Source organism: Cucurbita maxima, unplaced genomic scaffold (genome assembly GCF_002738345.1).
Source record: "Cucurbita maxima cultivar Rimu unplaced genomic scaffold, Cmax_1.0 Cma_Scf00004, whole genome shotgun sequence".
NCBI lineage: Eukaryota > Viridiplantae > Streptophyta > Magnoliopsida > Cucurbitales > Cucurbitaceae > Cucurbita > Cucurbita maxima.
This window is the reverse complement of record NW_019272020.1, coordinates 3,794,167-3,807,333: the sequence shown is the minus strand read 5'-3', so window position 1 is coordinate 3,807,333 and position 13,167 is coordinate 3,794,167. Positions and strand designations below refer to the sequence as shown.

The 13,167-nt window shown below is 37.2% G+C and overlaps 4 protein-coding genes across 9 annotated transcripts; 2 read left to right on the top strand and 2 right to left on the bottom strand.

The window, feature by feature from the left end:
* Positions 1-115: 115 nt before the first annotated feature.
* Positions 116-1,779, bottom strand: LOC111477893 (thiosulfate sulfurtransferase 18-like). Its single transcript, XM_023121872.1, has 6 exons — positions 1,650-1,779; positions 1,450-1,530; positions 1,287-1,366; positions 1,131-1,201; positions 444-497; positions 116-289 (listed from the first exon to the last, which is right to left on the bottom strand). Exons 1-6 carry the CDS (start codon positions 1,664-1,666, stop codon positions 206-208), a joined length of 387 nt encoding a protein of 128 aa, XP_022977640.1. The 5' UTR covers positions 1,667-1,779; the 3' UTR covers positions 116-205.
* Positions 1,780-2,709: 930 nt separating this feature from the next.
* Positions 2,710-4,160, bottom strand: LOC111477892 (thiosulfate sulfurtransferase 18-like). 4 transcript variants are annotated; one of them, XM_023121869.1, is made up of 6 exons: positions 3,999-4,160; positions 3,789-3,869; positions 3,639-3,718; positions 3,475-3,545; positions 3,243-3,296; positions 2,746-2,968 (listed from the first exon to the last, which is right to left on the bottom strand). In XM_023121869.1, the coding sequence occupies exons 1-6, from the start codon at positions 4,013-4,015 to the stop codon at positions 2,840-2,842; spliced, it is 432 nt and encodes a 143-aa protein (XP_022977637.1). In that variant the 5' UTR covers positions 4,016-4,160; the 3' UTR covers positions 2,746-2,839. The 4 variants fall into 4 exon arrangements, with proteins under 4 accessions (XP_022977638.1, XP_022977637.1, XP_022977636.1 ...); XM_023121868.1 differs by lacking the exon at positions 3,999-4,160 and having other exon boundaries at positions 3,789-3,990; XM_023121871.1 differs by lacking the exon at positions 3,999-4,160 and having other exon boundaries at positions 2,922-3,009; positions 3,789-3,990.
* An 862-nt stretch (positions 4,161-5,022) lies between these two features.
* LOC111477890 (multisite-specific tRNA:(cytosine-C(5))-methyltransferase trm4b) lies at positions 5,023-8,920 on the top strand. 3 transcript variants are annotated; one of them, XM_023121861.1, is made up of 9 exons: positions 5,023-5,312; positions 5,392-5,536; positions 5,855-5,945; positions 6,802-6,999; positions 7,135-7,373; positions 7,500-7,631; positions 8,013-8,080; positions 8,214-8,275; positions 8,371-8,920. In XM_023121861.1, exons 1-9 carry the CDS (start codon positions 5,200-5,202, stop codon positions 8,502-8,504), a joined length of 1,182 nt encoding a protein of 393 aa, XP_022977629.1. In that variant the 5' UTR covers positions 5,023-5,199; the 3' UTR covers positions 8,505-8,920. The 3 variants fall into 3 exon arrangements, with proteins under 3 accessions (XP_022977629.1, XP_022977632.1, XP_022977630.1); XM_023121864.1 differs by having other exon boundaries at positions 5,024-5,312; positions 7,153-7,373; XM_023121862.1 differs by having other exon boundaries at positions 5,024-5,312; positions 7,150-7,373.
* Positions 8,921-9,246: 326 nt separating this feature from the next.
* Positions 9,247-13,046, top strand: LOC111477889 (oligopeptide transporter 7-like). Its single transcript, XM_023121860.1, has 6 exons — positions 9,247-9,686; positions 9,768-10,374; positions 10,628-11,197; positions 11,301-11,556; positions 11,652-11,834; positions 11,961-13,046. The coding sequence occupies exons 1-6, from the start codon at positions 9,653-9,655 to the stop codon at positions 12,573-12,575; spliced, it is 2,265 nt and encodes a 754-aa protein (XP_022977628.1). The 5' UTR covers positions 9,247-9,652; the 3' UTR covers positions 12,576-13,046.
* The last annotated feature ends 121 nt before the right edge of the window (positions 13,047-13,167 follow it).

Below are 13,167 nucleotides of genomic sequence, written 5' to 3'. Positions count from 1 at the left end.
AATTTCGTAGGAGAATAAATTCCTTTTTTTAATTTCGACGGATCCAACGAATTTATAAAATAGTAATCCGTACTTCAGAGACCATTTATTATTATTATTATTATTATTACTATTATTATTATTATTATTATTATTATCACATGCGTTTACAACATAAGGTGTAAAATTAGAGCTAGGGTCCGTTAGTTTCTGGGCCGGTCGTCCTTCATGCTTTTGGGTAAGACACAGGAAGTCCATTAGCCACCCAAGCCTGAAACCCTCCGCCCATATCTTTCACATTCTTGAAACCCTGCAAATCCCATTTTCTTTTCGGGTTAAATTATATATAAAAAAAAAATATATATATATATATATATATATATATTTTTTTTAATTTTCAAATATCTTTTAATTTTAATCATATATTTATAAATATTTAACGTATATAAATAAATGTAGCTTACGATATTCACGAGTTCTCCGGCGGCGACCAGAGATCTACCACCACCACCGCAGCCCTATTAAGCAAGAATAAATGTTAAATATTTAAATTGTGTTTATTCCATTTTTTAAAAATTTAAAATATATTTATAATTTCATCTACTTTTTTTAAGGGAAAAAAAATTTTGGTTTTTCGATTTTTTATTGAATGTGCTACCTATTTGGTCAATTAGTTTGAAAATATTATATTTTTACTATTTAATTTTTATTTGGTCCCTACATTTCAATATTTTAAATTTTTTTAACTAAAATTTAACTCATGTTTATTGTCCCTCTCAATTAATTAATTTAAATAATTACAATATCAAATATAAAAATTAGTAATTAATTTAAATTGTGATAGAAATTAGTGAAAGTTAATTTAATTTCTTTAATTAATAAATAAATATTAATATTAAAAACAAAAGGTGAATATCTAGTTAAAAGTGTAAAATTTAAAATTTAAGAAAGAATTAAGTAAACTTCAATGAAATTTAAGAACTAAAAAAATCTATTTTACAAATTTGTGAAAAATAAAATAAAGTTGAAAAATAAATTTTTTTTTTTTTTTTTTTTTGGAGTGATTTATTTATTTATTATAATTATCATTATTATTTTGGAAAGTACAGGCTGGAATTTAAGCCATATGTATTTAGCAGAAAATAAATTACCACGATGAAGTAGTCGTCTTTCTTAAAGACCGCCGACACCTCCTCCAGAAACCGGTCATTCTTAACCCTGCCTGAAAATCCAAACGCCGCGTTTTTCAGGCAACTCGCCGGAATAAAAAAATTGAAAGGAAGAAGAAACAGAGTTCCGATGTATACCATTTGGAGACGAGAAGAAGTAAGGAATATTGACGATCTTCTCCGCTGCCACGTGTCCTTTCTGGAACTCCTCAACGGTCCTGCCAAAAAATTAAAAAAACCACACCAATAATTTTTTATAAAATCAACGAGACGGAGAAATTAAACAAAATTAAGCTCCAACCTAACGTCGAGAAAACCGTAGCCGGAGTCGAGCAGTTTCTTGGCCGTGAGGACATTGACGGTGACGACTCCGGCGCTGGAACTGCCAACAAAAAGAACAGAGCAGAAATTCAAACGGAAGAAGGATAATCTAAATGAAAGGCTGCGAGGAGAAGAGATAGAGGAAAGGGCGTATAAATGAAATACAAAGAGACGAGAGACCTGTCGAGGGAGCTCATGATGAAATCGTGGGCGGTTTTTGATGTCGGAAAAAACAGAGACGGTCGAAGAAAAGACGGCGGAAGAACAACGGCGGCGGAAACAGCTGGAAATTTTGAATGGTGGGTGTGCTGATTGGAATTCTTTTATAAAGTGATGAGGGGATTGAATTTGAAGCTAGAATTTGAATTAGATTCAAGGTTATCACTCTCGTTCGACTACTTGGAATTCAACTCTTCAAATAATGTTAATTTGTATTTTATTTACTATTAATCTTTTAATTCATATTTTAAATAGTGAGATAAATTTCAAAGTTACCCTATTTCATCCTAAACTTTTAAGTGGATGACATGGCACTTAAGTGTTGACGTGGATTTGCTCGTGTATAATAATATTTCAAATGATAGGCCAATATTTATTAATTTTATATTTAAATTTGCCTACGTGGCCTTCTTTCCATTCCACGTCACTAATTCACATTTCTCTCTCACTCTTCTCCTTCCATCTCTAACATAAATATATGAGCTACTACAAGATCGTACCTCTTTCATACAACTCTACTACTTCGGGTCCTAAATTGTAACGACATATAACGAATAAATAAAGCAATGTACGAAACTCGATTTTGAATGATTGTCGGTTTCAATATACTTGATGCAGACATAAAATGTCAAGCTTCTATCCTCGTGTTACAACACAAAATAGTTGGAATAGTAGAATAGATCAACCAAGAGCTCGATACTTAAATGTAGTATTCGATCTTGCCCAACATGTTAGTTTTTGAGCGACCGAAATATCCCATCACTTGATTGAACGAATAAACCCATGGTTTTGGTACCGTGGAGGTAACATAACGCTCATTTTCAACCAACATTCATTGGTTACTTAAGAAATTGACTCAAATGATTTACAATACGCACAGTACCACGTTATAATGCCACGTGGTAATTGAGCTAATAACATATGAAATGAACAAAAATATTAAATATAAATTAATATAAGAGAATAGATTCTTATATAGTCAATAAAGATGAAAAAAAAAGTTATTGGCATCGAAATCAACTGATTTAAATATATTATTATTTTAAAACTTATCAGATAAAATAAAATTATTCAATAATAAACTTTACAACCAGAAGACAAATTATTGCTGCGTTTTATTTATTTATTTTTATTTATTTATTTATTGTACGTCAAAGCTCGTCAGCCTTAAGGTCCACACTTTTTGGATCAGCTGTCTTCACTTTTGGCTTAGCCACAGGAAATCCATTCTCCAGCCAAGCCAGATGCCCTCCGCCCAGATCTGTCAAATGCTTGAATCCCTGCATTCTCAATTTTTTTAATATTATTTTATTTTTTTCCCCTATAAAGAATTATAATTTAATCCATTGGAATTTTAAATTTTATTCTGTGCATGATTAGAATTAAATAGTTAATAGTAATTAATTTACTTTAATTATTAAATCAATTGATTTCCATTTTCTTTTGAAATTTTAGATGAACTTACTTCAATTTATTTAAACATTTAAATGTAAATATTAAAATGGAACCAAATTCAAAGTTTACCCATAATAATTAAAAAAACTTCTAACTTACATCATTAAGGAGGTCTTCAATGGCGAGCAAAGATCTTACACCACTTCGACAACTCTATTTAAAAAAAAATTATAGTTTGAATCATATAAAATACTGACGATTATTTATAAAATATTTTTTTGTATAGTTGTAAATAATATCTAAGTACGGTTAATTTCCATTAATTTATTTTTACCAATAAAATGTATAATTTAACAAATATTTAGTGAAAAAGGGATAAAAAAGAAATTACCACGACGAGGCGGTCGTCTTTCTTAAAGACCGCGGACACCTCCTCCAGAAACCGATCATTCTTCACCCTACCTGAAAAGTCCATCGCCGCGGCGTTCAGTCACTTCACCGGAAAATTCAAACGGAAGAACAAAAGGATATGATGCGATTATAAAAAGAATTAACCATCTGGAGAATTGAATTGATACGGAATATTGACGATCTTCTCCGTCGCTACGTGCCCTTCTTTGAACTCCTCGACAGTCCTACCGATAATTTTAACAAAATCAACTAAAATGCGGAAAAAAATTGACGCAAAAAACGAGCAAATTCAACCTGACGTCGAGAAAAGCGTAGCCGGAATGGAGGAGGTTCTTGGCGGTTTTGACGTCGACGGTGACGATTCCGGCTTCGAAGCTGCCGGAGACGAGAAAACAGAGCAGGAATCCAAATGGAAGAAGGAGAAAGGAATTAGCCGTCATTGGAGAATTATAATGAGAGAAAAAGAAGGAAGGATGTATAAATCAAATAAAAGAGACGAGAGACCTATCGAGGGAGCCCATGATTAGCGGTGCGATTCCGGTGGTTCGAGATCTGTGGGCGGTGTTCGAAGTCTGGAAAACCAGAAACCGTCGCGGAAAAGTGGGCGGAAAAACAACGGCGGCGGAAACTGCCGGCGAAATTTGACTGCGAATGAGCGGTATGAAAGTTTCTGTTTATAATGAAATAAGGGGATTGAATTGAAGCCGGAAATTGAATCAGATTCAATCCATTGAGACGACATGTCGTTTTTTTTTTGCCACAACTGCTGGAGAAGTAAGTGGGAATAGCGTTGGGATGGAGGTGACTCCACTTCCTCAATGGAAAAAGCATGGCATTGGGCCGTTGCGTTGGTAATGGAAAATGACGTGGCGGGATTTGTTTTTTAATTTGTTGATAATTTAACTTTTTGGATTAACGTAATCAGCTAATTTATCCGCTTTTGATCATGTGTTTTGCTTACGTGGCCATGAAAGCGATCAATTAATTAGTTAGTTTGATTGAAGGATTACGTGTGAAGATAACTTAATTTTGCCAGGTTTGAAATCAAACGAATAAATATTAAATTTAGTTTTCCAGTAAAATTTAACAAATTACCTTTCTATACTCACACAGAAAATGTTTTATATTATACTTTTCGAGGTGAGATTTTACCATTCACCTTTTTGAGAATCTAGCGTTCTCACTAGTATACCATTTAATGTTCTACTCTCTAATCGATGTGAGATTTCACAATTCACCCCTTTGGGGCCCAATGTTCTCATGGACACACAACTCGATGTTTTCTTTTTTATTTGACGCGAGATATCACAATCCGCCATATTTAGAGGCACAACGTCTTCACAGACACACTACTTAGTTGTTTGGCTTTAATTATCCTTTGTAATAGTCTCAATCCCATTGGTAACATATATTGTATGCTTTGACCCATTTTTTGTTATTATTTAAAATACGTCTTATTTTCACACATTATAAGAGTTGAGATGATTCATTATCCTTCACGGGACAATAAACCATAAAGGAACGGGGCGGGTTTTCCCGGGACGAAAAAGTAGCAAAAAAATCGCGCCCCCATAACCGCGGTTTCAAAACACACACTACCAGTTCTACGAATCGCCGCGACCATTCTAAACCCTACTTCAAGGATTCAAATCCTCCACACTTTCTTTATTCCTTTGATTTCGGCTTCGGCTTATTGGCCGAACCTATGGAGGAACCTTCTACTTCGCCGTTGCCTGCGGCGTTTCTTGATTTTCTGAAGGAAAATGATCTGGACCCTTCCATTTACGCAGCTACTGATTCAACCCCTCGTTATGTCAGGTATTTCAATGCTCAGATAATTCGAATGGTGGTTTATGTTTCTGGTTATCCATATTGTTTAAGTTGTCTCAATGGCAAGGTTGAAGCCTGGCTATGAAGCCGATGTGGAGGAGATGGAGGCCGAGATCAAGTGCAAGCTTGAGAAAGTCAGTTGGCTGCCTGGATTCTATTCCCTTCCGCCCGATGTGCAAATTGCTGGTTCTCAAGCTTACAAGACAGGAAGGGTGAGGAACTTCTGCATCAGTTTTAGGAATAGGATATCTGTCCTTAGTAATTCGGGACTCGTGAAATTTTAGTTATAATTTCGTGCTTACGAAAAACCCTATGCAACACGTCGGAAATCGTTGCTTGTAGCAGTGTTCCTTCTTGAATTTGTTTTTTTAAATTCCGTACATAGGAACGGATGAGCAACTAACTATAGGAATTAATATTGCCGCTTAACATATGTGTAATTTGGTTTTGTTGTCTATTGAATTCTGAATGTTCAATTTGTACTCTACATTTGATATTTCTTTCTATTTACCATTTGTTTATTCATTCAGATATATGGAATAGATGCAGCTTCCGGTGCTGCTGTTACTGCCTTAGACGTTTCACCGGGAAATCATGTCCTTGATCTTTGTGCCGCTCCAGGTAAGGCTCCTTTCTGGCTTTTTCCATACAAGTTATATACGTGAGTATGTTCAATATCTGAATCAAAGTGAAGTAAAACTTTCAGATTTCTGCCAACGTCATTGTTAGATTTTTCTAAGGAGGATAATAACAATACTGTAAAGTGTTAAGTCACCAAGAATTTAATGTTTTTAGGATGGATATGGATATAAGGTAAAGCTTTCTCTTTCCCACAATGTTAAGAACTAAGTCATGACCTGTTTTAACTCTACATACCTGCGGTAAATTTAATCACATTCAAACGAAATAAACATTCTTGAGACTTCTATGCAGCGTATGAGTGTCATAGTTTCAAGTTGGATTAATGACGAGCATGAGCCTCAATGATGTAAAAGTTCTAGGCTAGAACATTTGATCCTCTCAATCAGCAAAAAGTTTAGGCTAAAACAAGAGACCTTCATTTACTCAGTTTAGACTCTGTTGAATTTTGGAATCGTGTCGAGCTTGGAAGGCGTCAAGAGATGCATAGTCTAGAAGCTTCAAATATTAAAAATAAATAAAGATAAAGGAAAAGAATTTCTGGCCATTCGTATAAATTTTTTTTTTTTGGCGATAAAAAACAGTTTAATTCAGGAAAAATATGGTTGAACTGGATGTCTTAACTCTCAGGAGTTGGAATAGAGTGAATCAAGTTGGTTTATTGGTTCTAATTACCTGAATGAATATAGTTGATATGTCTTTTATCACACTGTTAGACATTTATTTAATGTAACGTGCTTTTGTAGTGAACAATAATATGGTGCAGCTTATCATATATCAGATCTTTGAACAACCAATCAGTCAGTCACCTAGTTCTAACACATGACATTATATTCAGGGGCCAAACTTTGCATGATCGTAGACCTTCTTGATGGTTTGGGTTCTGTGACTGGAGTAGATGTATCTCAGCATCGTTTAGCTGCTTGTAGAACAATGCTGCAAAAATATGCTCTTGGTGATATTTGTCGACTTTTTGTTGCTGATGGAGCAACATTTTCTCTCATTCCCGTGAATGTCACTTCAGAGTCTAGATCAGGTAACCATTTGTTGATCTAAATGCCTTTATCATTATTATTAAATTGCAACGAGTAACTAAGCTGTTGATTTTATTTGCTCATCTAGTTGTCTTTCTGTTTCTTTAATTAGTTATGATCTGTTTAGTCTCATATAGATGAATCTACATTAGAAGATAGTGTTGACAGATTGAAGGAGTGGACGTCCAGAAAATCTTGGAAGGAAAGGAAGAAAGCGGCCATAGCAAAACAAAACGCTGCTGCAGATTTAGTCCAGAGGTGTCAGGAACCAGAACTTATCTTTTATGGGCTGAAATCTGGCGTGGTTGGGTTCACTAAGAGTGAGATATACCGAAGTCCTTCGGAAAGTGAGTTATTGAGCTATGGGTATGATAGGGTGAGCTGCTTTCTGTTCATTGCCTGCCTCCCCATTTCTCCTCTCTTTTCTTGATGAACTGTCATTCTTGTGCTTTAGGTATTGCTCAGTGAATTTCTGGATTGATGATGTTTGACATTTATTTAGGTCCTAGTGGATGCCGAATGCACTCATGATGGCTCTATAAAGCATATACAGAAATTTGAAAGTTGGGGTTGGACATCTCTTCAGCGCAGAGTATTGGACGCTGAGAGAACAGATAATTTGACTGTACTTCAGGTACTTAAAATTAATCAGATTTTTTGCGTAAACTGTTGTAATTTTTTTTTTTATAAGAAAATGTATTTTCTGCATGTTCTTTAGAATGTTCCCAATCTTTTACTCAATCTTGAAAGGACATAGGGGTTAAAGCTAGATGTCCATGCATTAGAAATGAAAATGGCTGTAGATGGATAAAAGATTACTACATGGTCTTATTACTGGCAAGTAGTTGATGATACTTCGGTCTTATTAAATCTAGAACTTCAAAAAACAGAACTTTAGAAACAATTCAAATTTCCCTCTTGTACTCGGAACTTTAGAATGTCATTTTTTTCTGTAAAAAGAATTCTCAACTGTAAAAATATCTTGAATGATATGTTGGTCTATTTTCTGTTGCAGTTGAGACTCCTTTCCAATGGTTTTCGGTTGCTGAAGTCTGGGGGGATACTTGTCTACAGCACTTGCAGGTTCTTTCTTTTGGCTGCACTTCTTTAGGCTTTGAAACTCTAACTACACAACAACAATTTAAAAAAGAAAACACATACACACAAATGCCCGTGCGTGCCAAATAATTAAAGCGTTATCCTTTCTCTTGATTAGTCTTACAGTAGCACAGAATGAGGATGTTGTGGAACAGTTTCTCAAGGATAATGCTTCCGCAGGTAAGGTTTGACTTTCCAAGTTCTAAAAATCCCTTGAAAATTGATTCCAAACAGGCATTAAGACTGACTATTATTCTCTTTCTGATCCTTGACAGAGTTGCAGGAGATAGAAGCGGTCAGAAATTGGCCGTGCAAGAGTGGACGAATACCAAAGACCCTACGTTTTGATCCATGGGCATCACAGACAAGTGGGCTTTTTGTAGCGAAGTTCTTGAAGTTGACTGAATAAAAAGCGAGAATCACGTGGCCACATCTCGTTTTGGCGTAATTGGGGACTGTGATAATGTAATCAACTCTGCTGTACAGTGCTTCAGATGTGAAAAAGGTATTTACACTCGATCATTCATTAACAGAAATGGGCAAAAGTCGATCTGAAGTTTGTGCAGGGACAAAGCCCGGGTTAAGGAAAAATACATAGAAGAATCATTGAAGGATACCGTGGAACCCATGGAATGAAATAATCTGTGTTATTTAAGAACGTGTCAAATATTGAACGGAAGAAGTACGCAATAGTCTTGTTGATGTTTTGTTACACCGCACCCCTCTTTTGAAATTTTACTTTATAATGTTAACCACTGGAGGAGATATGAAGCCATTTGTATTCAACTATTGCTCAGAACTATTTATATTTTTGTTAATTGTTTTCTTGTTTCCTGTTCTTTTTAATATATTTGATAATCTTATATTTTTCTCATTTTAAACTTAAAATATCAAAATTTTATATGAAAATTAGTTTTAAAAATTAAAAATCTGGATTTTTTTTAATTTTTATTTTTAACACTTCTCCACAACAAAGCAAACAATATTTAAAAGGTAGTATATTCATAAAGGAAAATAATAACAATAAATTCTCTTGAAAAGGTAATTTTGTATACATTCTTTTCCACTAATTAGTTTTGTAGGCGATGACAATAATAAATTGTTTCGATTATAAATTTATTATATAATTATGACTTCAATCCATCTCGTTTTCTGAATTCTTACTAAGAAGCTGGAAATATTCGTTTGGAGGCTTTGCGGGCCCCACTTCTCATTTCAAACTATAAAACGACCAATTCCGCCGTCGGTGTTGGGACAGAGGGACATCACCGGAGGGAAACGCCTTCAAGCCATTTCCTCAGTCGCCGGTGACATTAACCATTGGAAGTTCTTGTTCTGTTCAAAACCAGAGCACTAAACCCACTATGATCGCCAGAAACCAGAGCTCTGTTATTGCTCTCTGATTCAATCTCGTTTGGTCAACGCATCCATATCGAAACACAATCGATTTTGTTGCTAGAAGAGCACCTCGAGCTTTCATTGAACCAGCCTGTCTTTCGGAAAATGTTTCCGGATTTGTAGAGGTGTGGCTGTCGGTCTCTAAATGCGGTGAGTAAGATGGCTGATAATCATGAAATTTTGGATCCTCTGAGTAAGACTTCCACTTCGTCCCTGCTCTTTCTGTCAGTTTTCCCTAAATGTCTGATTTGACCTTATTAGTCGTTGCGTGCAGTACATGGAAATCAGGTCGATCAATGGTGTGCTTCAGGGTCAACCTCGGATTCTCCCTCGCCGGAGGATTTATTTCCCGGCGAAAATTCCCCTGTGGAGCAAGTTGCCCTTACAGTACCGGTCACTGACGATACCTCGCTTCCGACGTTCACTTTCAGGACCTGGTTATTGGGAACAATCGCGTGTATGCTTCTCTCCTTCCTCAATCAGTTCTTCTACTATCGGAAAGAGCCTCTTTCAGTGACCTCAATTTCCGCCCAAATCGCGGTGGTTCCGATTGGCCATCTCCTGGCTTCTGCCCTAACTAACAGAGTATTCTTTGAAGGGAAGAAATGGAAGTTCACTCTCAATCCAGGACCCTTCAATCAGAAGGAGCACGTCCTCATCACCATCTTCGCGAACTCCGGCGCCTCCACCGTCTACGCGATTCATGTCGTCAGCGCAATCAAGATCTTCTACAAGAAGGAACTAACCTTCTTTGTGGCATTGCTTGTTGTATTGACTACGCAGGTGCTCGGTTTTGGCTGGGCCGGGATTTTCCGTCGATACTTGGTCGAGCCGGCCGCCATGTGGTGGCCGCAAAATCTGGTTCAAGTTTCCCTCTTCAGGTGAGTCCGTTTTAAGATTATGAATGCCTGATCGAATGTAATGGTAGCCTATCAATAGTGTCCTGCAGTAATTAAACACAATGCTAGAACATGTTTGTATGTTTGAATAATTGTAATGTCATTTTCGCTGTGCTAATTATACTATTAGCCTCCCAATTCATGTTTCTGTTAATGGTGATTTAACATTACCCATCGCCCACTTTTGTTCTGTTTTGTTTTAATCGAATCATTCATCGTCGTCTTGAAATTGTAGGGCATTACACGAGAAAGAAGAGAGACCAAAAGGGAAATTAAGTAGAAATCAGTTCTTTGTCATTGCTTTCACTTGCAGCTTTGCTTATTACGTCTTCCCTGGCTATCTCTTTCCCATGTTGACATCAATGTCCTGGCTCTGTTGGGCGTTTCCCACATCCATAATAGCTCAGCAGCTCGGTTCAGGGCTGCGAGGCTTAGGCATTGGTGCCTTTGGTTTCGATTGGTCCACCATATCAGCTTATCTTGGGAGCCCTCTTGCCAGTCCATGGTTTGCCACTGCCAACATTGCTGCTGGTTTTGCCATTGTCACTTACGTCGTGACTCCATTAGCATATTGGCTAGATCTCTTTGATGCTAAGACATTCCCCATTTTTTCTGATGGGCTGTTCACCTCTGCTGGCCAAAAATACAATATCTCTGCAATAATTGACCCCAACTTTCGTCTTGATGTCGATGCTTATAACCGCGAAGGGCCACTCCGAATTAGTACCTTCTTTGCTCTCTACTATGGTGTCAACTTTGCCTGTCTTGCTGCCACTGTTGTTCATGTCTTACTTTTCCATGGGAGGTTGGGCATCTTTCAAACTTGAGTTTGATCATGTTCTCTAGAAACTTTAAACAGGGAATTGTTTTGGTTTCTATTCGCCCTGATTTGTTGTTGTCATGAGCAGAGATATATGGCGATTAAGCAAGTCAGCCTTGCAAGAGAAGCTAATGGATGTGCATACAAAGCTGATGAGAAAGTATGATCAAGTTCCCGAATGGTGGTTCATGAGCATCCTTGTAGTTAACATTTCAGCCACCATTTTCATATGCGAGTACTACAACAACCAGCTCCAATTGCCATGGTGGGGCGTGCTGCTCGCTTGCAGTCTTGCTGTGTTTTTCACCCTCCCGGTTGGAGTTATTGCTGCTTTGACAAATCAGGTATCATTTCACAATATCTGCTAAATTGCTATGCATTTGTAAGCTACACAGCTGATAGCATTGTTGTTTAAACTTCCCATTTTATTGATCAACAGGCCCCATCCTTAAACGTAATCACTGAATTCATTATCGGTTACTTGTATCCTGGCTACCCTGTTGCTAATATGTGCTTTAAAGTTTATGGATACATAAGTATGAAGCAGGCAATCACATTTCTTCAAGATTTCAAACTTGGTCATTACATGAAAATTCCTCCCAAAGAAATGTTCACTGCACAGGTTAGTAGCAGACTGACACTACGTATGTTAAAGTATAAATAAAGAATAAATTTATGGTAGGCTATTAAGTTAAGTTTTCGGGTTGAGAGGTGAGTTAACATGTCTTCTTGTTCGCTCTTTAATCAGGTCGTTGGATCGGTGATATCGGCAGTGACACATTTGGGAACAGCCTGGTGGCTTATGGCAACAATCCCCAACATATGCGACAGAGCAATGCTTCCAGTAGGCAGTCCATGGACATGTCCCGGTGACCACGTATTCTATGACGCCTCGGTCATATGGGGCCTCATTGGACCTCGGAGGATCTTTGGGGATCAAGGAAAATATGGATCACTAAACTGGTTTTTCTTAGCCGGAGCAGTGTCTCCATTCTTGGTTTGGCTGGCACACAAGGCCTTCCCAGACAAGTATTGGATCCGGCTGATCACCATGCCGGTGCTCCTTGGCGCGGTGGTGAATATGCCTCCAGCCACCGCAGTTAACTACACAAGCTGGATTGTAATAGGATTTGCTTCTGGGTTTGTTGCTTACAGGCATTACCGTGGGTGGTGGAGCCGCCATAACTATTTGCTATCCGGAGCTTTGGATGCTGGATTGGCGTTCATGGGTGTGTTTCTGTATATATGTTTAGGAATGCAACATGTATCTCTTCAGTGGTGGGGTGGGGATTCAGATGCATGTCCTTTGGCTTCTTGTCCTACTGCCCCAGGGGTTGTCGTCAAAGGTTGTCCTGTCCATTAGTTGCTGCGCTGTTGCTATTATACAGTGAGTTTGAATGGAGTATGTAGGTACGTCCAATGTTGGTATTTTTCTTTTATCATTGTATTTATCATTGTATGAGTGAGAAAAAGGAAGAACATGTTGGATTGGTCTTGGAGTTTGGCAGTAAAAACAGATTAAGAGGCAAAGCAAAAAGCTGGAGTTCCCACTGGAAGGCCTCTCCAATTCTCCTCCTGATCTCTTATCTTCATTCAAAAAGGAAAAGAAAGAAAGGTTCCTTTCCATCTTTGCTTTAGTTTTTATGCTTTTTTTTTTTCCCCCTCTGCAGCTTCTTCCTCACAACAACTTGTTCAGGAATCCTTCCTTCTTTTTACTCCCTTTTAACCCTCCAATCCCTTAATTCCTCTGTCTTTCTCTTGAAACAAATCGTATCAATTTGTGATGAATATTGAATATTACGTTTGAAATGATTAGGGTTTCGTTTGATAATTATTTGTATTTAGTTTTGTTGATGTACAATCTTGAGAAAGAAGACTCACTTAATCTGCATATGTGCATCAACAGTAAATTTAATGAACCATGGAAGATGCAACCTACCAAGCCGATTAATTTG